The sequence below is a fragment of the Ipomoea nil genome, unplaced genomic scaffold (genome assembly GCF_001879475.1).
Source record: "Ipomoea nil cultivar Tokyo-kokei standard unplaced genomic scaffold, Asagao_1.1 scaffold0878, whole genome shotgun sequence".
Taxonomy (NCBI): Eukaryota; Viridiplantae; Streptophyta; class Magnoliopsida; order Solanales; family Convolvulaceae; genus Ipomoea; species Ipomoea nil.
The window spans coordinates 1,383,463-1,411,203 of NW_017617306.1; the positions used below are offsets into that span (position 1 = coordinate 1,383,463).

Sequence of the window (27,741 nt, forward strand, 5' to 3'; positions counted from 1 at the left end):
AAAGTCATACGCACACAAGACAATAGAGAATAGTAGTCCTCACGGTTGTTCACTCAATCTATCACAAATATATGTATAAGAAAGGTACAAACCATCCCCTATTGAGAGTGCACTTGCCATAGGCTTGCTTGTCCACCAAAACTTCACTACCAACATTATATGAAGAACACGAGTCAAAAGGTCTTTATTTATGGGTTGTAATGGGGCCAAAGGTATGTGGTTTAAGAAAGAAAGGATATAAGGAAATACAAATAAAGTCCAAGGAATCAGTAGAGCCATAATTTCACCATATCAAGAGCAAGAACTTGTAAACCAATACAATGAACTCTACCAAAACAAACCATCGTTTCTTCATTCTTCCTCATCCTTTTCGCTATAAACTCCCAAAACAACTTCAAAGTCTCATTTTCCATTTTTTTCCTTTTTCTTTTTTTTCTCTTTTTTTTTTCTTTTTTTCTTCGGTAAAACCGAATAGATTGCTCCTCATTTTCACACAACCCTCAATGGTACTCTTCCCATAATCACCAAATTTCTATCATGCCTTCATTGCTCACAAAATCATTTTAAGAATAAAATGAGCACCAAAATTTGGACTATCAAGATTTTCAACCTATAATTTAGAACATATCATTTTGTTCTTTTTTTCATTTTCACATCCTTTGATCACAAACAATTCTTCACTCAAAGAAAACCAATTGTACAATCATCTTTCAACTCCAATCTCACCCATACTTCATCACTTTTGGTCATCTTGCACAGATAAATAAAATAATGACTTCTACTGACTCAAGGACGGGTTAAAAGGCTTCTTTTTATGAGCTAAGGTTCTTTGGAATTGGCTAATGAAGAAAAATGTCTTTTATATATTTATTATAAAGCTCAAAATGGTTCACTAGGGGAAATATAACATGTATAAGGATGTGGTCATTTTATAGGCTATAAGGCTAATCCTAATGCCTAAATCATTCTCGTGTCATCATATAACATGTAGTTCTGAAATGGTATAAAGCAAGTTCTAGAAGTAACACAATCAAAGAAGGCAATAAACACTCAAAATGAAAATCAGTTGCAGTGGGCAACCTTTAGGCTCAAAAGCTCACGGTGTGACAGAATTTGACTACTAACTCTATGCAAGCATACATATAGCCAAACACATTCATTGATATTATGCACTCCCAAAACACTAGAAATTATCTCCCAACCAACATAGTCATTAGATGGTAGTTTTTAAACTTAATTTGCTAAGAAATTGCAGAAAAATGAAGGAAAAGATGCAGAAAATTCCATAAAAATGCAGAAAATTAGTGCAGGAAAAATAGAAAAATGCATGCAGAAAATTCCAGAAAAAATGCAGAAAATTAATGCAGAAAAATAGAAAAATGCAGAAAATGTTGCAGAAAATTGCAAGAAAAATGCAGAATTTTTTTTGATATTGCCTATTTTGCATAAAACATCCCCTAATCTTACTGTCCCTTCCCCACACTCAAACTCAACATTGTCCTCAATGTTAAATATAAAAGCAAGTATGAGAAAATGAAATAAACAGGAAACTTCCCTGTTAGTTGCCAGTTTCTTCCGGGGCTGCCTTTTGGTGAAGCAACCATGAATGGTCTCTTTCTCTCTCTTGCAATCGCTATGGCCTCATACGAACCAACTTTAGTGACCATGAAAGGACCAAACCATCTAGACTTCAACTTCTCTAGAAAAAACTTAAGACAAGAATTAGACAACAAAACTTCTTGCCCTACATTGAATTCTCTCCAAAAATTATTTTTGTCATGCCAAGCTTTACTCAATGTTCTCCACAATCTCTCTTCTTTTGCATGAAGTAAATGAGCATAAGAAAACATAAGAAAAGTATCATTGTTACTAAAAAATTCGTATTTGAACCGCAATGAAGGTGGTTTAAGTTCAAGTTGATGTGGTGTTTCACTAGGTGAATGCTTAACAAATTCTTCTTCTGAAGGCTTCTCAATAACATCAACAAAAAGACATGATTCATCAAAAGTTGGTAATTTTACAGCTTTAGATATAGAGAATTCCTCTTTTTCTTTACCTACTCTAAAAATCAATTTCCCTAAAGGCATATCAATTAATACTCCTCCTGTTAACAAAAATGGTCTACCAAGTATAAGAGATGTATCTGTATCACTACCCATGTCAAGAATCAGAAAATCAGCAGGAAAATAAAATTTACCAACTTTTACCAAGATATCCTCCACTACTCCAAGCAGGTACTTGACTGATCTATCAGCAATTTGAAGAGAGATTGTTGTTGGCTTCATTTCAGCTATTTCCAACTTCTTGAAAAGAGTTAAAGGCATAAGGTTAATACTAGCACCTAGATCACATAAGCATTTATCAATAACAGTATTACCAATAGTGCAAGGAATAGAAAAACTTCCTGGATCCATTAACTTAGGAGGTAACTTGCTTTGCAAAATAGCACTACACTCCTCATTTAGGTGCACAGTAGCAAACTCTTCCAATTTCTTTTTATTAGACATTATTTCCTTAATGTACTTGGCATAAGATGGCATATTAGCAAGTGCTTCTGCAAAAGGAATATTAATCTGCAATTTTTTAAAAACCTCCAAAAATCTTTTAAAGTTATTGTCCTGGTTCCTCTTTTGTAACCTTTGTGGATATGGAATGGGGGGTACATAAGGTTTTACTATAGAGGAATTGAGGTTTTGATCACTAGAATTCTCTTTAGGCACTTGATCCTCTTCTTTATCACTCTCTTTCTCAACCCTCGTGGGTTCATTTTCTTTCATAATTTCATTCAATATCTTACCACTTCTCAAGGTGACAGCCATAGCTCCTTCCCTAGGGTTTATTTCAGTGGTACTAGGAAACTTACCCCGATCTTTTTCTGCAACCAATTTAGCCAACTGACCTACTTGCACCTCTAAATTATGAATGGATGCTTGGTTAGACTGTGCAACCTTATCAATCTTTGCATCCATTTTCTTCATCATCGTGTCCTGGCTAGCCATGTATTGCATAAACATCTCTTCCAATTGAGGCTTTTTCTCCTGAGCAGGAAGTTGAGACTGTTGTGGTGCAGGTGGCTGCTGGAAAGGTCTGTATTGCTGCTGCTGGAATCCTGATGGTCCTTGTTGCTGGAATCCGGGTGGTCCCATTGGTCTTGCATTACCTTGATCTCTCCATGAGAAGTTAGGGTGATTTCGCCAACCTGGATTATATGTATTAGAAAATGGATCATTTCTTGGTTGTTGGATCCCATGTAATAAGCTTCCTCATAAGATGGTTGTGATGACTCTGCATTCATACAAACAGAAGAATTATGACCATATGTATTGCAATAAGAACAAAATTCTCTATTCGAACTATCACGAGTCATCAATAAGTTCATCTGTTTAGTCAATTCAGCCACTTGTGTTGTCAACTCAGATTGTGTGCTAATTTCATGCACAGCAGTCCTTCGACCTCTCACTGCCTTTTGTCGAGAATTAGTAGTTAAGCTCTCATAGATAGCTTCTAATTCATCACTATTTTTATCACCTGTGTATCCACCTGCAGCAGTATCTACAAGAGACTGACAATTAGGAGTTAAACCATCATAAAAGAATTGTGTCAACAATAACAATGGGAATTGATGGTGTAGACATTGTGTCAAAAGCAATTTAAAACGATCCCATGCTTCATGAAATAATTCACCCTCTCTTTGAGTGAAAGTGCATATCCTACTCCTATAGTCCATTGTCTTTTGAGATGAATAATATTTAAACATGAAAGCATTGTAAACATCATCCCAAACTCTTAAAGAACCCTCTGGTAAATTTAACAACCATTGCCTAGCATCGCCCCTCATGCAATATGGAAAACATTTCATTCTAAGCTCTTCTTCAGATAAATTATTTAAAGGTAAAGTTTGTACCGTACTATAGAGCTCTCGCATGAAACCCAAAGCATCTTCACTTCCCAAACCGTTAAAGGTAGGGAGCATATTCAGATGGAAAGTCTTGAGTTCACAATTTCTAGCTGCATCAGATAATTGAATGCAAGAAGGGTTAACAGCTATTACCGGTCTTTGGATGTCACGAAGACGTGGTTGAGCTGCATGATTTTGAGGAGGTGGAACTATTGGTGGTACGGGGTCATCCAGTTGACCCACTCTATTGTTCTCAGCCATTTCAAGCCGCCTTCGTACCCTGTTTTTTCTGCAAGTACGCTCAATTTCAAGATCAATAGGAAATAATTCCGCGTTTTTATGCCTCAGTGATCGCCTTAAGTTCATAAACAGAATAAAATAAAAATAGAAAAAATAAAAACTAAATAAATAAAAATAAAAATAAAATAATAACGAACCTAACAACCTAAAAAAAAACAAATTTGAAAAGAAAATTTTAAGGAAAACAGTTTAATCAAGTGTCCCCGGCAACGGCGCCAAAAACTTGATTGCTATAATCTGCAAGTGCAAAGAGTCAATCACAGTATAAATTCCTGGAGTATTCCAGGGTCGATCCCATGAAGAACACTATTAACTGTTATATTTAATAATCAAATTGTTGATAAGGAAAATCTCAAATAAATAGAATTAATGTGATTAAAAAGAATATTTTATGAATTCAAAATAAAGGAAGTTTCAATTGAGAGAAGACTAGGGATTTGGGTTCACCTATTAGATAATTAACTAACTCTCCTAAGTATTAATTCTTATGACTATAGTGATGATTGTTTCAAATATATCCTAATACTCCGTCGAGCTACTAGGTTGTATCCAATTAACTGTGATCATCCGTCGATATCTCACCAACATTAATTAAACCCATTAAGCAACAATCAAATATCACCACAAATACCTAAAGCTATGTCTAGTTTAGGTCAATTGTGTTTATCTTACGAGTTCTAGGTTCATAATTCACCTGTCAGTTCTTCTCATGAACCCTAATATTAGAATTATGCAATGGCCAGTCACACAATCCACAATTAAAATACATAAAATAAATATAATCAAATTCAATTATTAAACTGAAATTAGAAGAATCAACACATTTGAATAATAGTCAATTAATCTAATTTAGGCTAATCCAAATCCCTAATTTAAGTTCTAGCCAATAATCATAATAATTAAATGCATAAATTATTCAATAAATAGTATTCTGGAAATTTAAGTAAGAATAAAAATAAAGACGAAGGAAAATAATTCAAGCCTAAGAAGAAGATACCCGCGATTGAAGCTCCGTTGTCGCTGCTACGTACGCCGCCCGTTGCTCTCTTCTTTCGTTCTATTCTGTTTCGACTATCTCCTCTTTTCCCTTGCTTTTATTTTTGCTCCTTTTTCTCTATGTTCTGCCGAACCCCAATAAAAACCAAAGCCAACCTTAATCTCTATCTTTTTTCAATGCTGCGCAAATCCCTAAAAGAAAAGAAAACAAAATTAAATTAAAGCCAAACAATTATAACCTAATCCCAACATAATAAAACTTAATTATTAAAACACTTATTTAAAATTGAATATAAGACTAACAAATAAGTATACTACTATAATTAAAATCCTATTTATATTACTAAAAATGCAACATTAACCAAATACTTATTAAAACCCATCTACACTAGTAACATATAGATAATATAATATTTATTATAAAATAGACCCTAAAACTTAATTTATTTATGCAACTCACTAACTAAAATTACTCTAAATAATGCCTAGAAATTAAGCTTATCATAGATAAAGAAGATATAGAAAAGATGAAGAACACAATAAGCCACGAAAACCACGAATCTCTTATTCCAAAAAAAAAAAAAAAAAAAAAGAAAAAAAAATATATTGTTAGGATATAAATATTGTGTGGCTCAAATTCCTACATTAAGACCACTCGCCATGCAGTTTTTCTCCATTTCCCACTTCCCTCACTATTGCCGCAATAATCTCCCGCATAGCAAGTGCTAATGGCGTTTTTTCTTCTCATTTAGAATGTATAAATAGCATGTTTGATTTGCTTTTGTAATCACATCAATTTAACATTTAAATTCATTCTTCTTCTTTCCTTCTTTGTTTTCTCCTTTTAAGAGATTAATATATATATATATATATATATATATATATATATATATATATATATATATATATATATATATATATATATATATATATATATATATATATATATATTATACTTTCCCATTTTAGTAATTATATTTTATCGTTTTATATTTTTCCCTATTATTTAACTTCTATAATTCTCAATTTTTTATTCTTTGCTTCCGCATTATTCCGCTATATTCCTAACAAGTGGTATCAAAGTCAAGTTTATTTGAGAATTATTTTCAAAGATGTCGATTGTTACCAAGTTCGATATCGAGAAGTTCGACGGGAAAATTAGCTTTTCTATTTGGAAGGTTCAGATGGAAGCCGTTCTAACCCAAAACGGTTTGAAGAAAGCTCTAGCTGGGAAGAAGAAGAAGAAACCAGCTACAATGACAGATGAAACTTGGGAAGATTTGGATGACAAGGCATGTCCAACCATTCTTTTGTGCCTGTCTAAAGAGGTTCTACGTGAGGTAGTAAGTGAGACAACTGCTACAGATTTATGGTCCAAGCTGGATACGCTTTACATGGCCAAAACTCTGGCGAACATGCTACGCCTAAAGGAGCGTCTATACACAATCTGTATGACGGAAGGTACTTCTATTAAGTCTCACTTGGATGAATTCAATTCTATTTTATTGGACTTGGAAAATATTGATGTCGTAATTGACGATGAGGATCGTGCTATTTTATTGCTTGTCTCTCTCCCTAAATCATACAAGCATTTCAAAGAAATTATGCTGTATGGTAATAGTAGTGATACCCTTACTTTTGACAGTGTTAAGTCAAACCTATTGTCCAAAGAAGTCTGAGGACAAAGGTGAAGGCTTGACTGTAAGGGGTCGTTCACTTTAATCAGGGAGTAGCAATAAAAAATCTAGATTCAAGTCCAAAGGACGAAAGTCCAACAAATCTTGTAAGTACTGCAAGAAGCATGGTCATGATGTGACTGAATGCTTCAAGTTGAAGAACAAGCAAGAGAGCGAAAAGTCCGCTGAAGCTAGTGTTATTGAAAGTGATTCAGAAGGTGATGTTATGTTATCTGTTAGCTCCGGTGGCCAACGGAGCGAAATGGAGTGGATTCTGGACTCTGGTTGTACATTCCACATGTGTCCTCACAAAGACTGGTTCATCTCTCTAGAACCGGTTGATGGTGATGTTGTCTTGCTGGGTAATGATACCCAATGCAAGGTTAGTGGAATTGGAAGTGTTCAGATTAAAACTCATGATAATGTTATCAGGACTCTTACCAATGTTCGATATATTCTTAATTTGAAACGCAATCTGATATCCTTGGGCACCTTGGAATCTCTGGGGTGCAAGTACATAGCTGAAGGTGGAGTTCTGAAAGTCATAAAAGGCTCTCTTGTTCTCATGAAAGCTTCTCGTTCTGGAAGCTTGTACATCTTGCATGGCAGTACTGTAACAGGTTCAGTAGCGGTATCATCATCGATGTCTGATGCGGATCTCACCCAATTATGGCATATGTGTCTAGGGCATATGAGTGAGAAAGGCATGCATCTCCTGAGCAAGAAAGGCCTCCTTGGTGGTTCAGGTACGGGTAAATTACAGTTTTGTGAGCATTGTGTTTTTGGAAAACAAAAGAGGGTTAGTTTCTCTACTGCTACACACCGTACCAAAGATGTATTGGAATATATACATTCCGATTTATGGGGACCAACTAAATTCCAATCTATGGGAGGCTGTAGATATTTTATGTCTATTATTGATGACTTTTCTCGTAAGGTCTGGGTCTATTTTCTTAAACATAAAAATCAGGCATTTTCTATTTTCAAGAAGTGGAAAATACTTGTTGAGACTCAGACAGGTAAAAAAGTCAAGAAGCTCAGGACAGACAATGGCTTGGAGTTCTGTGAGTCAGATTTCAATGACTTCTGTGCGGCAAATGGAATCGCCAGGCACAAGACCTTGCCTGGTAAACCCCAGCAGAATGGTGTTGCCGAACGTTTGAACAGGACTCTATTGGTAAGAGCTCGTTGTATGCTCTCTAATGCTGGGTTATGGAAACGGCGTGATTTTTGGGCCGAGGCCGTTTCTACTGCTTGCTATTTGGTAAATAGATCTCTACATTCATCCCTTGATTTCAAAATTCCAGAGGAAGTTTGGTCAGGTAATCCTGTTGACTACTCTATCTTAAGAGTTTTTGGATGTCCTGCTTATGCTCATTCCAGTACGGGTAAATTAAACCCGAGAGCTGTCAAATGCATTTTCTTTGGTTATGCTTCTGAGTCAAAAGGGTATCGTCTATGGTCTCCTGATTCTCGGAAAATCATTCTGAGTCAAGATATCACTTTTGATGAAAATGCACTACTTTCTTCTGAAAAATTTCCCAGTACAACTGAGACGCAGAGTACTGGTGAGAAGGTGGAGTTTGAGTTCAGGCCTATTGTCCGTATTACTACCACTTATGGTAATACTAAAGATGATGCATCTACTAGCACAACACCTCTCATTGAGCCACAGTGAGAGTATTCCATTGCTATGGATCGTCCTAAGAGGACAATTAAAAAACCTGCTAGGTATGCTAGTGATGATGAAACCAACATGGTTGCTTATGTTCTTTCAGTCGCATAGGAAGTTGATGTTGATCCATCCTGCTATTCTGAAGTTTTTCCTATTGCTAAGTTCAAGCAGTGCTTGAGTTTAGTCGACTGTTCCAGTTGTTAATTCCCATAATAAATTTGATCCAAGGTGGTGATTGTTAGGATATAAATATTGTGTGGCTCAAATTCCTACATTAAGACCACTCGCCATGCAGTTTTTCTCCATTTCCCACGTCCCTCACTGTTGCCGCAATAATCTCCCGCATAGCAAGTGCTAATGGCGTTTTTTCTTCTCATTTAGAATGTATAAATAGCATGTTCGATTTGCTTTTGTAATCACATCAATTCAACATTTGAATTCATTCTTCTTCTTTCTTTGTCCCTCACGTAGCATATATATATATATATATATATATATATATATATATATATATATATATATATATATATATATATATATATATATATATATATATATATATATATATATATGTTAGGAATATAGCGGAAGCAAAGAATCAAAAATTGAGAATTATAGATCGATTCTTTGCTTCCGCTATATTCCTAACATATATATATATATATATATATATATATATATATATATATATATATACACACACACACACACACACACACACACACACACACACACACACGTACAATCATTAATTAAGTCTTTTAATAAATGACATAACCGTTACGGATGCTTTACGAATTTTGAATCCGGTGCACACCCCCTAGTCAACCGAGCCCGTGAGCATACTCTCTGAACGTTGATTTTGATTTTTTTAACGCTTCAGATGGTGTTGTAATTAGACCCATTCGATATACTATTGGGGGTAAGGCTGTAATTTCCAATATGCATTTATTTTCTTTTCGTTTAAAATTGATTTGGCACTAGTGTGTTCCTTATGCGTGTGGTTTATTTGGAGTCACGCACTCTCATCTCCTCGGAAGCATTGCGGCAGAGAAGAACTCTGGAATCAATCTTCATTCCTTCATCTCGTCCCCGCAGCTCTTGTTTCTCCATGCCGGCTCTTCGTCCAGGAGGTTGAAGCATTTGAAGGGTTCTTCGTCCGGTGATGCTCAATGTATTTTCTTCTCCTTTGCTTATTTCTTCTTAGTTTTAGGTGGGTTTTTGTTTTTAGGTTGGTGTGGCAATGGGGAGTGTGTTTCTGGTTCGATTCAGTGTGGCAGGGGGATAGTCGATTTTTTGGGGCATGTGGCACCTGCTTTGGCCGGCGTGGCGGCTTCCTGTGGCGGTGGGTTGGGCTACCGAGTGGGGTTGTCACGGTGGTGGACTATTGGTGTGGTGGTGGTTTGTACCCTGGTATTTTTTCCCTAATTAAAGAGCTTGTTTTTCGACCGTGGCGGGGGTGGTGGTAGCAGAGGACGGCTGTAGTCGGGGTTTTTGGGTTGTGGGAGGCAGGGGGGTGTTTCAGCGTGCTCTGGAGTAGGGTTTTGTTTCCCTTTTCAAAAAGCTTTTTTTTTTTGGGTTCCTTCAAATGCGTGGTGTTTTGCTGTGTTAGGGAACTTCATGATTTCAACGTTTTCCATTCCAAAAGTTATTTCAGGTGAGTGGATGTGTGTTGTGCAGTAGGTGCATATGTGAGTGAATGGACATCATGTATTGATTAATTGCAGAGAGTAAAAGTAATATACAATATCATGTGAAATTTGTAAGAAACTCATCTAGGTGCGTGGAGTGGAGTAGATCAAAGTACTCTGGTCTGGTATGCATGGCCATCTCATCTGTAATCTATTGTACTATGGATGTTGTTTTAGAATTTTTTACAGGTCAATCAATTTCTCTTTTTGAGATGGTGTTTACAAGATATACATTGCTCTTGATTCTGTCATTTGTGTGGTTGAAGAGAACTGGACAACCAAATTTTTGCTCAAAGAATCAATACGCTTATGGCTTTAAGAGCTGTGATTGGATATTTCTCATTATTAAGTTTCATTTACTGGTCTAGCCACCAGTTTCTTTGGTGTGCCCTTTCTTTTTCAACCAATGGTAATCACAAAAGGATCTGTGTCAAATGTTGTAGGCAATAATGAATATGTCCGTGGAAGCCATCATATTTATGCAATTTTGGTTGGTCTATGTTCATCTATTTTTGGTGGAGTTAGCTACTTCTTACAAAGGCAGGAACCAAGACAATTGATCAACCAATGCTCACAGTTTTTGCATTTGGTCTATTTGCAAGTCCTGCTGTTGGAATATGTACCTTTGCTTTCCAGAACTTTGTACTTCCTAGTTTATATTCTCTGATTCTTATGATTGTCCTTGGGGTACTGGCTTTCTTCGCAGAGATAACTCTAGCAAGAGGGCTTCAGCTTGAGAAAACAAGTAGAGTTGCCAATGTCCTATATCTTGAGGCAGCCTTATCTCAGTTGTTGAGAATGGGTACTTCAAGAATCGCATCGGTTAGTGGGATGTTCACTAATTTTAATTTCAGCAAGTTGTACAATGTATTTTGGACATGAAATAGATTGAAGGACAGCAGGCAAGCTCACCTTTGGTAATGCTAATCCTTGGGTTGATTCCTGAAGTGCGATACAAAACTTACGCGATGCTGATTTTGGTAGCATTAATTTGATGAATCTACTTCTGTAATGTACATTCTATCCAATTTTAGAGTTGTTAAGTGTGAAAAAAAAAATAAAAAAAAAATAAAAAACTCATCTAGGTGCGTATAAGGCAACCAGCGTGTTTATTATAATTTTTTTTTGTTAGTAGTTTCTTGGGGTACCGTGTTTAATTATGTTTTTTTATTTCATTTTTTTTTTATTTTCATTGCTTAGTTTTTAGATGTCATTTTTTTTCCTGTTGTTGTAATTGTTTTTAATTTGAAATTAAGGAACATTGTTTTGTTTTCATCCATATGGTTAGGTATGCATGTGTGTTGTGAATGCGCATGTGATTAATGTTTAGGGTGGTTGTGTGTTTCATCCATATGGTTAGGTAAAGTGTTGTTGGTATTTGCTACTGCTGGTTTTGTTGTCGGTTAAGCATTTATGTTGGTGCGTCACTGGTATTGGGTCGGTGCCTGTTTATTTTATTTTTATTTTTTTTTTTTTTGGATTTTTTGGGGTTGCGTAGTTAGGTATGGTGGTTTATGCGTAGGCAGCGTAGTAGTATGTTAGCTTGTGCAAGTTAGGGTGAAATTTAGTTGCTAATTGACACTAGTTTCTTTTTGTTTTATTTTTTACATTTAGGTTGGTGCGCTACTGGTATTGGGTCGGTGCGTGTTTATTAATTTATTTATTATTTGTTGGGAGTTCGGGGGGTACCGCAGCTACGGGTAGTGGTTTGTGCGTATTAGTTTGTTACCGTGTGCAAGTTAGGGGCAAAGTGTTTGTTGGAAATTGCCACTGCTGGTTTTGTTGTTGTTGTTTTTGCTTTTAGGTTGGTGCGCCATTGGTATTGTGTTGGTGCGTGTTTATTGTTTTTTTAGGGATTTTCGGGGGTCACGTAGTTAGGTGTGGTGGTTTGTGCGTAGTAGTATGTTATCGTGTGCAAGTTAGGGTTTAGTTTAGTTGCTAATTGGCACTGCTATTTTTTTTTTTACATTTAGGTTGGTGCGCTACTGTTGTTGGGTCGGTGCTTGTTTATTTATTTATTTATTATTTCTTAGGAGTTGGGGGGGGGGGGGGGGTACTGTGGTCCGTGGCTACGGGTGTCGTTTTGTGCGTATTAGTTTGTTGTTGTGTGCGAGTTAGCGGTACAATTTTGGTGCTAATTGGCACTATCGGTTTTTGGATTGCTTTCTTTATTTTGGTTCCTTAGTTTTATAATGCCTTTATTTTTTTTTTTTTTAAAGAGAGACATATCGACAGTAGGGGGATGCGGTTTTGGGTTTGAGTATGCTTTTTTTTTTTTGGATTTTTTTTTTTACTCTGATTAATTCTTGCCATTCCCATGTGATGTTCCGGTTGAGCCGGTAGGTGCTGTTGCGGGTGAGCCAGTAGTTGTTGTAGCGGTTGAGCCGGTAAGTGCTGGCAATGTGGTCGCACCTTTGCCACAGGCTGATGATGCCGAAGTTCCGAATCAGCCCGCACAACCAGCTTCGGATTCGGATGGCTCAGATGTTGAGCCCGATGAGGTTGCTGAGGCTTTATTTCCCCCTCTGAAGATTCGCGCTGCTCCGAAGCACCTGGTTCCAGTAGGTGATACATACATTTCACATTCTTGTTCAGCAACGTCATCTGTAATGGGTGGTGCACATGCAATACAACAACATTTTCATAACTTTTTAATTTGTTCACAATATTAATGTCGTTGGTCAATAATAGCATTCATATCTATGCAATCACAAAACTACTATTCGAACATTCGTGAAGTAAACTACAGGAAAAGAATATCGCCTCTGTAATCGCACTCTATGCACGCACTTATCATTGTCTACGCACTCTCCACCAAACTAACATCATTGCATGTTGTTATAAAAATCCATGTCGTTTCTATACTACAAACATTTGTATCATACGCACATACATCCCATTACGTTAGGTCGTCCCTAAAAACTATAACACAGATAACAATAGGCACATAAATTTAAAAAAAAAAAAAAAAAAAACACAAACAAAACCAATTACCGCACCGTCTATATACTGCTATGCACAGACTAATGTAGGTCTACGCACTCTATTAATAACCTACCATCATTACAAGTTGGAATCAAAATTCATGTCGTTCCACACTTTCTCAAAACAGTCCCGCATGCACACACGTCTCGCTACATTTAGCTCATTCAACCTAACAAATATAAATTTTAATACAAAAAACGTAGCCCTTGTCATACGCACACGCTATGCACAGACTACTGTTCGTCAATGCACCCACCTGCTGAACTTCCATTTCCTCTACTCCTTATAATAAACGCGGGTGTTTGCACAAGCTACTATGCAATCATGCTCATACCTATACGCTGTTAACATCGGCACACAAACAAACCTCACTTATAGTTCGTCCGCCCCAATAACACAAAACTTAGAAACAAATTTCCACGACATTCGCACATGCCTAGACACTACTATGCACCTACCTGTGTTGCTACAAGCCATTCGTGAAGTGTGGTCCTTGTTTCCCCGTCTTCTCCCGCCCGCTCGTCTGCACTCCTTCTCTTTTTCACGCATTTTTAATTTCAACAGCTGACTGCATAATATCTTTATCAATCAATTACCATTCATAATATCCCTAATTTAATGCTTAAGATTCCATTACTATCATATCCATAATTAAACACATCAATACAATTATAATTTAATCCTTTTGATTTCTATATGTCCTTAAATAATTTTAAAATCACTTATAATCTTAACCATTTATGGGAAATTAATCAATGGATATCATTAGAGCTCATGGACTCATGTATAATAGGGGGTGCACCGGATTCGAAGCCTATATATATATACACACACACACACACACGTACAATCATTAATTAAGTCTTTTAATAAATGACATAACCGTTACGGATGCTACAAATCAATAATAACGTCCATAATAAATGAAATATTTATAACACTTCCCCTTGAACAATATTTGACCACGGCTTTGTCTTGTCAAAAACTTGTTAGGAAAACTCTGTGCAAATAAACTTAGACACGAAAAATACAAGGTATATGAATATTATATTTAAAAATATTCATGCCTCGTTAAAAACCTCACTAGGAAAATCATGTGGGAAAAAATCTAACTGATGAAAAGAGTACATGATATTTATTATTATTATTATTATTATTATTATTATTATTATTATTATTATTATTATTATTATTATTGCTCAATAGATTTGATTACACATCACACGTCTTAGTGAAAGGTTCAATTAAATTAAATTAAATAATACAAAACCTTCTCAAGTAGTTTGCCCTATATCTTACAATAAAATTTTCTAGATCTAGTCGAATAACTTCTTTTCGAAACTAAAAACTATTATTTACTTGCATCGTGCAGACTTTATTAGTTATTAGTTCAAAAATTTTAAATTACGATATCACATTGTCCAATCACTCAAAAAAAATGTGAACTTTAATTCTCCAATCACTCTAGGAAAATAATTAAATATTTACAAATTTGTTGTAAATTATATTTGGCCATCTATTAGCACAATATATCGGGATGATTCTATGGTAACCGCAATAATTGTATGCAAAAATAATAAGACATACGGAATAGAGAAGTAGAGAAAATAGAGAACACAAGATGAAACTTGTAAGAACTCATCAACCTTTCTCTCTTATTGATCATAGCAATACACACCACGCACACACAGACGAAAGATGGATATCCATTCACTAAGTCTTTAGAACATATCACAAGGTCGATTTTCATTAATTGCATGTCCCTTTTGTGTATAACAAAAAAGTAAATGTTCAGTGCATTTTAAGGATTCAACGGATGGAAAATCTGACAACTCACTTACCCTCTGGATTTGGTCCATAGGCTTTTTGAATATGGTTTTCTCTCCATTGGAACTATTTTCTCCCAGCCTATAAATACCTTCTTCATCAAATGAAGAAAGTGCTGGTCAATTTAAAATTTCTAGTGCGAGAAAGCTTTGAAAAATCAAGTGTTTCTGTGATCAGTGTTGAAAAGATAAGAGAGACAAAAGTTTCAAAGTTTAAATCAAGTTTAAGGAAGTCTTGTGTTGTTTCAAGAGCGAAGATTCAAACCTATACAAGCCAAGACATCCAGTTAGAGAAGAAGTTTATTTCGTCAACATTTGTAAACTCTACTCGGAGAAGTAGCTAGAAAGATGCAGAATAAACTCTAGGAGTTGAAAAATCTGGTGTAACAGTTTATCACTGGCTTTGTCTTCAAGGGGTGATCTGTTGGTGGATTTTGTACTAAGGGGATTTAGTGCAAACCTTCACATGTTGTGAAAAAAAAAGTGGAGTAAGCTTCGTTAACATTTTAAAATGTTAGTTGGACCAGCACGCACTAGTAGAGAATTGACCAAAAAAATGTAACAATACAGGTCTTTACTAGGTAACTAAAGACTAGTAAAATAATTTTAAAAAAAAAAAACGCGGTGGCAATTTTGTAAATATATTGACAACTTTACACGTCTATACTTACCTAGTACAGACGCAGTGGCAATTTTGTAAATATGTGTCTAACGCAATTTGCGAAAGGAAATGTTGACTTAAATGAGGATGCTGTTACAGCATACATTGGGAATACCATGGTTACGCTGAAAGACAAGACATTTATCTTAGCACCATACCATCAAACGTAAGAAAATAATTTTTTTTTGTTTTATAAATTCATATAGTATCATTTGAATTATTTTAAATTAAAATTATAATTTACAAGTTTAAAAACGGTAGGAATCATTGGTTACTACTCGTGCTTCATGCAAGTTCAAGAATCGTATACGTATTAGATCCATTGAATCGTATGCGCAAAATTGAAGTCAAACAAGCCGTGAATATGTAAGTAAAACTATTAAAATGTTATGTACTTCAAATTATGTCTTTTTCATAAGTTTAGTATTATTTTATTGGCAATTAAGTTATTTCTATATATATACATTAATGATAGGGCTTTTCGAACCTCTGCAATTCAACGAGGGCAAAGGATTATGGGTAATGCTAATTGGAAATATGTGAAGGTATAAAAAAAATATGATTGTTTACTATAAAAATTTTACTTAGTTATATTTCAATTAACTAATACATACATATATCTATATATATATATATATATATATACATGTGTACGTGGTTTTCTTTTAGTGTCCTCAACAACCCGGTAGTGATGAATGTGGATACTACGTTATGAGGTTCATATATGATATATGCACAAAATTTCATAACTACACTTCGTTGGATGAGGTGAGTACAAAGTGATACAATTTAAATATTTTTAATTATTATAATATTTTATAGTATATTTTTTTTTGAAAGATATTTTATAGTATATATACTCATTGTTTTTTTAAATCATCCAAAATTTTGTAGGCATATCAAGACACAAATGCTTATTCTAAGGATGAAATAGATGAGATACGAAGGTTATGGATAGACTATTTTGTAAATGAGTGCATATAAATGTTTATTAGGTGCACTAGATGGAATTACATTGTATATATTATGATATATTAATGTTGGATTATTATTTTGCGTTAGACAATTATGATGTTGGATGATTATATTGTGTTAGACAATTATGTATATATGTTGGATTATATATATTGTGCTGAATGGTTTGAACCATATAAATGTTGTTTCATATAAATGTTGTTTGGTAGTGGAATTTTCTGTTGGAGCAAAGATTAGTACAGGATACTATTGAATTAAAATAAATATTAAAAAAAAATATTACAGTATAAGCGTCTTTACCTTCTAGGAAAAGACGCGTATAGTCCACTTTACGCGACTACCAAGTAAAGACGCGTTGCCAACTTTCAGTGTCTGCGCCATACGCGTCTTTACTTTTAAAGACGCGTATGGCTCTTTTTGTACTAGTGACGCCCCACATTCTAATGTGGGTTAGCATGGCATGACCCACTTGTCATCACTAATGTACATGTAATATTTTGAATTAAAAAAAAATTCTACAATTAATACTTGAATATACGCTTTGAGTGAATCACGTTTTGTGAATCTCACTGACAAAGGGTTATAAGGTTGTAAACCAAGTTAAGTTATTCATAATTAAGCAACTCAAACTAAAAAGTCATGTTACATCAATAAATATCTTGACTTGTCTTCAATAAATAAATAAATAAAAAGATAAAAACAAATACCTTATAGTTCGAAGGTATCACGGTTGCTTTTCAAATTTTCAATAAAAAGATGAATAACTTTTTCTTTTCAAATTTTCCAAAAAAAAAAAAAAAAAAAAAAACTCTCTTTTCATATTTTCAATTCAAGCAAAATCGTATGTCCATCAATTTTATCTATACTTATAAATGACTAAAAAAATGTATGTGTTTTATCCCGAAATAAATTGACACCAACACACGCCAAAGTGACACGTGTTCTAGGAATTGACGGATTTGACGCTTGCACAGTGGAGTGTAGAAGGAAATAGAAAGAAAGCCAGTCTATTCTTCAAAAAAAAAAAAAAAAAAAAAGCCAGTCTTCTATCTCACGCCACACACTTTTAGATTTGTATAAATGTATCTTTCCCACAGAAAGTGAGTTTCTCGTCTCACGATTTCACACTTCACAGCCTATTAAGTAGAAAAATCAGTGTTTTTTATGTCTACAACTAACTCGCTATATTAAGTTCACACATTATATTTGTCAGAGCTCAATCTTATATTTGTTCTTACAATTTATTATCTAAAAAGATAATTGAATTGCTCGTGCGAATTTATTGATTTGAATTGTATCTCATGTCTCATGTCAGATTCTTGCATAGTTGCATCTCTGATCTTATGAATTTTTTTTTTTTAATGAAAATTAGGAGTTGTTTTCTAAAATAGGATTTTTTTTTTTTACTTTGATGTGTAATGCCATCCATCCACATGGATTGCTTTTGTTGTAAACAAGTAATGGACATTCTACACCACGGACCGTTATTTGGTTATCACATAAACATGCCCCTTTCGCTTTCCATATATCTTCAATTCACCACTTTGTTCTTTACTTTAATTTGTTTTGTCGAATAATAAGAAAAATTAAAAATGAAATATGAAATATGCAAACATTATATTTTTAATTTTTTTTTATATTTGATATGTATTATAATTAATTAACAGAATGAGTAATTAGGTTTTGAGTCTAGTCAGACCTATGAATTTGGGTAACCTTGTCGTCCTTCAAACTTTTAAAATTATCATTGGTGCCTATAATTTTTTATTTATTTGTGTGATATTCATTTTTTTTTTTTTTTGCATTTGCATATAATGCTAAAAAGTTTTGTTAAAATTAAAACATCTAAAATTAAGGGTTTATTTGAAAATATGAAATATATTTTACGGAAAATGATTTTCAGAAATGACTCTTTTTCAAAAAATATTTTAATTTTCAAGTGTTTGGCTTAATGTTAGAAAACTATCTTTCTCTATTTGGATGAAAGTTCAAAAATTGAATTTTTTATGTTAGGTTAATTTTTTTGAAAATGGACATAATAATAATAATAATAATAATAATAATAATAATAATAATAATAATAATAATAATAATAATAATAATAATATGTGGAGATGGTGATAGTGGTGGTGGTAGTGGAGATGGTGGTGTTGATGTTGGTGTTGGTAGTAGTGGTAGTGGTATTAGTGATGGTGGTGGTGGTGGTTGTGGTAGTGGTAATGGGAGTGGGCCGGTGGTGTGGTAGTAGTGGTGGTTATGGTGGGGGTGAGGGTGGTGGTGGTGGTTGTGTGGTAGTGGTGGTGGTGGCGGTGGCGGTGGTGATGGTATTGGTGGTGGTAGTCTTGATGTTTGTGGTGATGGTGGCGGTGGCGGGGCTTGTGTGGTAGTGGTGTTGGTGTCATGGTTGTGGTGATAGTGTGGTTGTGTTGTAGTACATTTAGTGGTAATGGTAATAATAAAAATCCAAAAACTAACTTAAAAAAGAAGAAAGATGAAAAATAATAAAGAATTTGAAAAATTCCTTCCGATTAAAAAATAAGATCAGAAGACATTTTTTGCCAAATTGAATCTTTTGTCCATTCAAATGGACCCTAAATTTAATGCGATGAATAGGCCACCCAGATTTTAAAACATACTTTTCGGGATTGGTCCAATGGATATTGATATTTTTAGAAAGGTTTGAGGTCTTGTTTAATCCATTCATATATTATACACTAATTATGTTATTGTGAGAAAATTATATTTACATTTCATGGTGAATCTTGGGCAAATTATACCATATATCAAGATCTATCTTGCATTATGGACTCTGATAATACCGTCAAACTACAAGGTACTTGTCGAAAGTATATACGCTATGTATGATAAGTATGTTATGTATTGCAGAGTATAATTAATTAACAAATGAGTAATATGAATTCAGGTCGAATCTATAGAATTGAAGTAAATTTGTCGTTCCAACTTTTTATATTATCCTAGATTTCCGTACTTTTTGGTTTATCTATATGACAATCATATTTTATGTATTTGTTAACTACTATGTAGTGTAATGACACACCTGTTATTATTTCAAATGGGTTATTATAAGATTCAACTCAGAGTTTTAAAATATCTTCTTTTTTTTTGAGTACTAAAATATCATTTTAAGATTAGCTTAATATAAATTCAGATCCCAAACTCTTTCGGACTCGATAAAAGTTTAATTGGCTTAAAGGTTAATATTATACACTAATAAAGTTATGTTGAGCAAAATTATAATTACATTACACGGTGAATCAAATTAAAACATAGCACACATTAAAAAATGAAATTATTAATATGGACACAAACAACATTACGGGATGTTTGGTAAATAATTGTTAGCTGATTGAGTTAGTGACTTTGATTAGTTGATAGCATTAGCGGATTATAAAAAAATGTTTGGTAAATTAGTTGTTAGCTTATAACTGATTACATGCAAAATGATTTTCTCAAAAAACTGATTGCAAATTTTGAATTTTAGCATTCTAGATGAATAATAAGTTGTTATAAAAACTTAATTAATCAAACATTTATATTAATTGTTTAATCAAGTCAAACAGTTAATAATGATCAATAAGTCAAAATTGTCTGATAAGCTAACTAAGTTACTAAATAGAACCTACATGTAGCTTTGGTTGTGGTTGTGCTTACAAGCAGCCGCGCCACACCGCAATATATGGCCCCAATGATCCCATTCTTGCTTCACTGCCAATGCTTCAAAATCCAGAAATCTCTTGCTTTTACTACTTATCTTCCTAGCATGTAAGTTGTGACATCATATCATTCACATTTTTAATTTCCCCATTTTTTCTCAACCACAAAAATCTCTTGTCACTATCAATTATACCCTACCCTTATAATGCATACACAATTTGTCCCACATCTCACTTGTCATTTCATTTTCCCTCCAGAAATCAACCTTTTTTTATTCTATTCCTTTTTTTTTGTGGTAATTTTTTTTTTTATTCTATTCTATATCTACATTTTATGTGTTTATATATTATCGATTTTAAAAGCCGGTATTTCATTTTTTTTCATCCTTTTCTCTTTACCATGCAAGACCATGTAATAGGAGTATTATATTCCTCTATTAAGGATGAACGCACTGTATATATGGAGGCGGTTTTTTCTTTTTACTATTTAAAATAAAAATAAAAATTGGGGCATATAGTATGCTGCCCAGCTATTCTATTCTATAATTATATTAAAAGTGAGACAGTCCATGTGCCATTATGGGTTCGGTGAACTCAAGAAGACATTAAAACTTAATTGCGCATAAAAACATATTCGACAGACAATTATTCGATCACTTTTTGTTTCAAATAAAATTTAATTACGGTTGGAATTGTTTCATTTTAGCTCGTAGTGTTCTCCGATGAAACGGATTATCATATGATATGACGAATAAAAGGCAAAGTGCAGGAAAAAAAAAAAAAAAGAGGCAGAGATAAAGTGTAATCGTAGTATTTTTGTTTTCTTTTTTTTTGGTCAAGTCATGAGGTGTCCTGAACAAGTCGACCTTAACTGATCATAGTAATTTTTTATGCCAACATCTTATCAGAACATTACAAGGCATATATATAATCACAATAGTAACAGCAATAAATAGTGACAAACATAAGTATGATGACCGTTACAACCATTACATAATACACTCATAATGTCCACACTTTAATAATATTTATAACACTCATCCTTAGACATTATCTTACCATAATCATGTCTTGTTGAAAACACGCTAGAAAAAGCATGTGGGAAAACCTAGTTGAGAAAAGAGTACACGATATATGGGGTAATGCATGTGTCGTTTCAGTTGACTTATTGAAAAGCTTAACTTAAGAAAATCCTGTGAGAAAAAACTAAGTTAAGGGAAAAAGAGTACAATTATAAGCTTTCAGTGCATAATTTTCAGGATTTTGGAGTTTGTCTATTTATGTATTTATTTGCAACTTTCCCCATTGACATTACTATATCATACTCATGTCTCGTTAAAAACCACACTAGAAAAACCAATGGAAAAAACTTAGTGATGAAAAGAGTACATGATATGTACGCATTCATGTGTTGCAAAAGAGTACAATTGTTAGTCTTTAAGTCCAATCTTCATTCTTCAGGGTTGTTTCAAGTAAATGTCAATCCTCGGAAGATAACAATCTTTAAAGTCTACATGTTTTAAAATAAAAACATTGTTTCAAAAAAGTGTAGAAAAAAGATATGGTACAATATTCAAGATTGTCACTAGAGTTAACATTTTATATAATAATCTTGTGACTCTTCTGGAGTTCACGTGGGTTGAATATTGACGTTATATATTTTGTCTAATATTCTTTAAACATACCCATTTATTATTTGTATAACACAAGTTTTATTGTCCTCACATAGGACAGTGGGGGTAAAGCAAAACATAACCAATTTGGGATTAAGCATCATGAGATCAAAAAAGAGCCAATATCCAAGTGGCTTATGAAAATCACACATTCGTTTATCGCATAAACTTCAAAATCTTTTATAAATCGAAGATACTGAAGGATATTTTGAATACTATTACAATATTTAATTGTAGGAGGAGCACTAGATGTTGTTAGCAATTTCATCGCAAGAAAAATGTCAGGTTTGATGCGATTATTGAATTTCTAGTTCTATAATAGTGCTCCAATAGCAATGAATAATGGACTTCCAGTCCCAAAATGTCCTCATTATCTTCTTCAAGTCTAAATGGTCCTTATCTATTTCAAGAGATTATTGGACAGTCGTTAGTGTGATATGTCAATGGTACTTATCCATATAAAACATCTTCAAGACGTTTTTTTACGTAGGTTAACTGGTGTATAAAACTTCTTCAAGGATATGCCTGATCTTCAGGATGAGACAATACTTAGTATTTCCAAGTCTTTCATTTCAAACTCCGTATTTAGACACGAGCTAATATCATTAAGCTCTATATGTATTTTAATGATGTTCATACCATCAACACATACTGAGATAATAAATAGATAACTCCATTAGCAACTCTTTAATAAGCACACAATGGTACATATTCAGTTCTACATTTTCCTACTTCGGGAAGAAATTACTCAGTGAATTGCTTGCTACTTCAAGTTATGTAAAGCCTTTGTACTTCAACAACAAACATGTTGTGATATTTATTTATTTTTTTTTCATTTTGAGAATTAAAAGTACATCAAGGATTTTCTCAAATAAACATTAGTGTTTAATAAATCATAATTATACGATCATGACTTTCTTCAGCTGCATATCTAAATTTACTATTATGTCAATTATGTAATGAAACTTAATGACGTCCATTATGGGAGAGTATATTTGATGGGTCTCTACATGAACCCTTAGGCTACAAACTCGCTTTATATTACACCACATAATCATTCTTGTTTCTCTTTTGCACAAACACACATTTGTAACATACATGGTTAACATTTCAATGGTGTACATGTTATAAAAAGAATACATTTATCAGCGAGTTGAGCTATATATATGCATTAATTGCTCCTTTTATACATTAACCAATCAGGGCGCTTCTAGCGCCTAGCTCTGGATCCAGATTGTCATTTAATATGAATAATTTTGAAGGCAATTGTACGTGTTGCTGACAACTATAACATTTTCATAATTAAATTTCTTCCACATATATACAGGGACGGAGCCAGAAATTCGGTTGATGGGGTCGAAGAAGTAGGGACGAATTCAGCAAATTTTTTCAGTAAAGGCGAAACATTAAAACAAAAGAGATAATTTTAAAAAATAATAAATAAATTACCTAAAAAATATAGTTGTAAATATTGTTGGCTATGGGCGAAAAATAAAACACATCGAAATTTTATAAAAATATTGATAACAAAATATGAAACATAATTAATTTGATAAAATAATTTGAATAGAAAACACATTATAAATTACACATCTCATTATTAATATAAAAGAATGTTATATATATATATATATATATATATATATATATATATATATATATATATATATATATATATATATATATGTATATGTATATGTATGTATGTATGTATATATGTATGTATGTATATGTATGTGATATATATATATATATATATATATATATATATATATATATATATATATATATATATATATATATATATATATATATGTATGTATGTATATATGTGTGTGTGTGTGTGTTATAAAAACGTGACTGTGTTGAAGCCATAGGTGAAGTAGTCAAAAAAACTGTAAAACTATATTGATGCTATGGATTCAAACCCTTGACCCTTATTGTTATTAAACATGTATCCTACCAACTAATCTAATTAATTTTTTGTTAACATTTAATAGTTTTTTTTATACTAATACTAAATCTTGTAATATATATATATATATATATATATATATATATATATATATATATATATATACAAAAATTATATAGTTTTCGAATCCGGTGCACCCCCTCTAATAGATGAGACTATGAGGCCTCCTAATAACCATTGATTCAATTTCCATCCATGGTTGAGATTATAAGAAATTAGGGTAGTAATTAAGGACATTTACCAGTGTAAAGGTTATATTAGTAATTGTAATTCTAATTTATTTATGAACATAATATTATTGGAATGTGAAGCATTATTTTAGGGATTTGTGGATGGAAATTAATAGTTTCAATTATTACAAAGCTTGAAGAAGTGAACGTGGCGTAGGCAATGCTAAAGGAGAAAATGAAGCGGTGGGAGGGCAGGAACAACACTGGAGCATACCGGTAAGTGCATTCACATGTCAACGTCTGTGCATATACTGAAGAATGGGTTTTTTCCCCCGGTGTGGGTGGGAGGGGGGTGTGGTTGTTGGACGAAGTAGTAGTCCATTGACGTGCGTAGCGTGTTCGTGTTCAGGTGGGTGCGTACAGGGTTATTTGTTTGACCGATAGGATGGCGAGATGATGCGTAGACAGCAAATAGTATGTGCGTAGACATCCCATCCATTTGTTAATTTGTAATGGATGGATAAGGTTGAATGAGGAATATGATGTAAATAAGGACATATTTTAAATAGGTGGGTTTGGATTGTAACACGGGTAGGTGATGCTGTTTTGGATTGTAAATTGATTTTGAACGTCGGTTTGTGCATTGTGGACCTACGCGTGTGCTTACGAAACATTTAACACATTTGTTATTGTGTTTTGTTGATGTGTTTTGAACAATTAATATGTAACGGGAACACGAAGCAATTGGGGGGATTTTTGTTTCTGATTTTTATTAAAAAGAAGAGTGCAAAAGCAGTTGGGTAATGGGTAGACTATTGGTGTGTGCATGCGTTTAAATTGGCATGTGCATGTTGTAGATTAAGGGGGTTTGGAATTTGTTTGTTTTTCATTTTGTATCCAAAATAATTATTATAAAGGGATGTGCGTGTAATGATATTGTTAGTTCATTTTGAATGAATTAGACGGTATAGGTATTATTTGGTTGGTCTGCTATGAAACGTATTTTTTATAGACACTAGTGTGTGCGTGTATGTTGGTAGGTTTGTGCACCGTACCCGATTAAAGGGCAAAAACAGTAAAATGCACACGCCAACATTCAAATGTGCACAAACCAGTGTCAACACATCCCCGATTAAAAATATTCGCATACCGCGAGTTATAAAAAGCAAAACATTATATCCCTAAGATAAAATGAATCTTGAAAACCGATTAAAACTCATGCTCACGGTAAGCACCAAAGATCCCTAATCAAACTCAAAAACATAAACAATACTATAGCATCGACACACCAAAATCACATGTGACAGTACAATGCACAAACTGATGGTATTCTAAGCACAAACCATAAAACTAGTAACATGCACACGCCAATACAGAACTGTGCAACCACTATTTGGTCCTACGAGGGGGTTTGGAATTGGTTTGTCCTTCATTTTGTATCCGCAATTATTATCCTGCGTGTGCGTGTAATGATATTGTTAGTTCATTAAGATTGAATTAGACCCGTATGGGTATTTATTTGGTTGATTTACTATGCCACGGGTTTTTTTACTACATGTTGGTGTGTGCAAGTATGTGTGAAGGTGTGTGCGTGTGTGTGTGTGTGCGTGTGCTTGGAGAAGCATGTGCATCTGCAGATATGAACATTAACATGGAATAGAATAACACAAGCAAATTGTTAAAAAATGAATACGACGAGAAGGGAAATTGCATTACACATAGTTGATTTAAAAAAACGGTTCAAATTAATTAAAATAAACGAAATACTTCAAAAGTCATCGTAATAAGAATGAAGAGACAAACATAAAGTATTTTAAGCAGCATATAAGGTGTCAACGAGCATGCCCCCGGAACCCACAACACAACTGATATTCGATACACGGTCTGTGTTAGCCAGAAATAGTAGAATTTCGTACAAAAAGCGCACGCGTAGTGCAAGCATGGCCCGTCCATCACCCCTATGAAGCCCGCAGTCCCATGAAGCGAACGGCTGTTCGACATACAACTCCATGTGACACATAGCGAACACGCCGTAGTCAGCAAAAATCTCATCAGCCGTCTACAATGTTAGAATCCAATTATTGCTTAACAAAGACGAGTAGTAAAAAGGAGAATTTAATATATGGACATATGAATTAGTATGCACCACCAAACAGTAACAAACGCACATGAAAAAACTACCCTCCAAAATCCCCAACCAAACAGTATGTAGTTACACAGTAAAATGCACATGTCATAAATCGACCACGCACAGAGTATGTTGAAACGCGACTATACACCTCGGGAACCAAGAAATAAAAAGTAGCTACACCCACCTCGCCTACTCAAACTGCCACAGTCCGGCCACCGTCGAAAAGCACACAAGCAGCGATAACCCCCCCCCCCCCCCCCCCCAAAAAAAAAAGGAAACACCAAAAAATAACAACGAAAACGAAACACCCGAGCAAAAAAAAAAAACCCACCCCTGCAATCAAACACATACCATAAAGCTGTAAGTAAACCTGTAATGCCACGTCCAGATTAACGCAACATGCACCTAGTGAGTCACCCCTACGCACAGACCAAGTAACCAAACATTCTAAGCCCCCACAAACATTTTAAGACCCCACAATAGACTTTTATAAATGAAAATGACAATACATACCACTTAAACATTTTTTTTTTTTGTGCAAAACTGCAAACCAACCTTACAAATTGAATTTAACTTCACATTGTAAATACAACTACACGAAGAGATTTAATGCAACACATATGAATTAAACTTATTTTTTACAGAGTAATTCAACCTTACAACTTTAATTTAACTTCACCTATGAAATGTAAATAAAACCCACCAGATGTGTGAAGTAAAAAAACAGAAAACAAAACACACATGATGCACAATCCCAAACCCCTAACCAAAACATCATAGAATATCAACCCCATGAGCAACTACCAAAGCAAATGTGTATAAAAATAAAAATGTAATGCCCAGACCATATTAACCCCACCACGCACATGGTAGTGCACCACTACGCACAGACCAGGCACCCAAATTACAAACCCTGTAATGTCAAGTCCAGATTAACGCAACATGCACATAGTGAGTCACCACTACGCACAGAAAAAAACCCAAACTGCAAATCCCCCAAACCCTAACCCAGAAATAAAACAAACACCCGCAGTCATACTCGCACAACCCCCCCCCCCCCCCCAAAACCCTACTAAATCCCAACCCAATCCCCTTCTCTACAGTAACAAACCAACCAAAATCCGGAAAAACCCCCACAAAACAAACAAAAAAAGGGCAAAAAATAGAACCCGTACCTGACAAAGATGGTATCCTCCTAATCCACTTGGACTGCATCCTGCTAGACCCAACCATGGAGACTTTGACGCTGGGTAATCGCTGCGAGGCTTCGAACAGAGGAAGAAGAATCGATAAGGGAGATGAGATGCGCAGGAATACAGACTCCACCGAGAGCAGAGCGTAGAAAACGAAAAGGGAAGACTAATAAATCACTACCCACACGACAGAAATAAAGCAATTAGATAATAAAAGCATAAGCCAAATGACAAAAACACCC

At 34.1% G+C, this 27,741-nt stretch overlaps 1 protein-coding gene across 1 annotated transcript; it reads left to right on the forward strand.

The window, feature by feature from the left end:
• The first annotated feature begins 1,063 nt into the window (after positions 1–1,063).
• LOC109179189 lies at positions 1,064–16,765 on the forward strand. Its single transcript, XM_019328749.1, has 7 exons — positions 1,064–1,071; positions 1,854–1,857; positions 15,775–15,874; positions 15,970–16,074; positions 16,184–16,253; positions 16,378–16,476; positions 16,603–16,765. Exons 3-7 carry the CDS (start codon positions 15,825–15,827, stop codon positions 16,690–16,692), a joined length of 414 nt encoding a protein of 137 aa, XP_019184294.1. The 5' UTR covers positions 1,064–1,071; positions 1,854–1,857; positions 15,775–15,824; the 3' UTR covers positions 16,693–16,765.
• Positions 16,766–27,741: the final 10,976 nt, after the last annotated feature.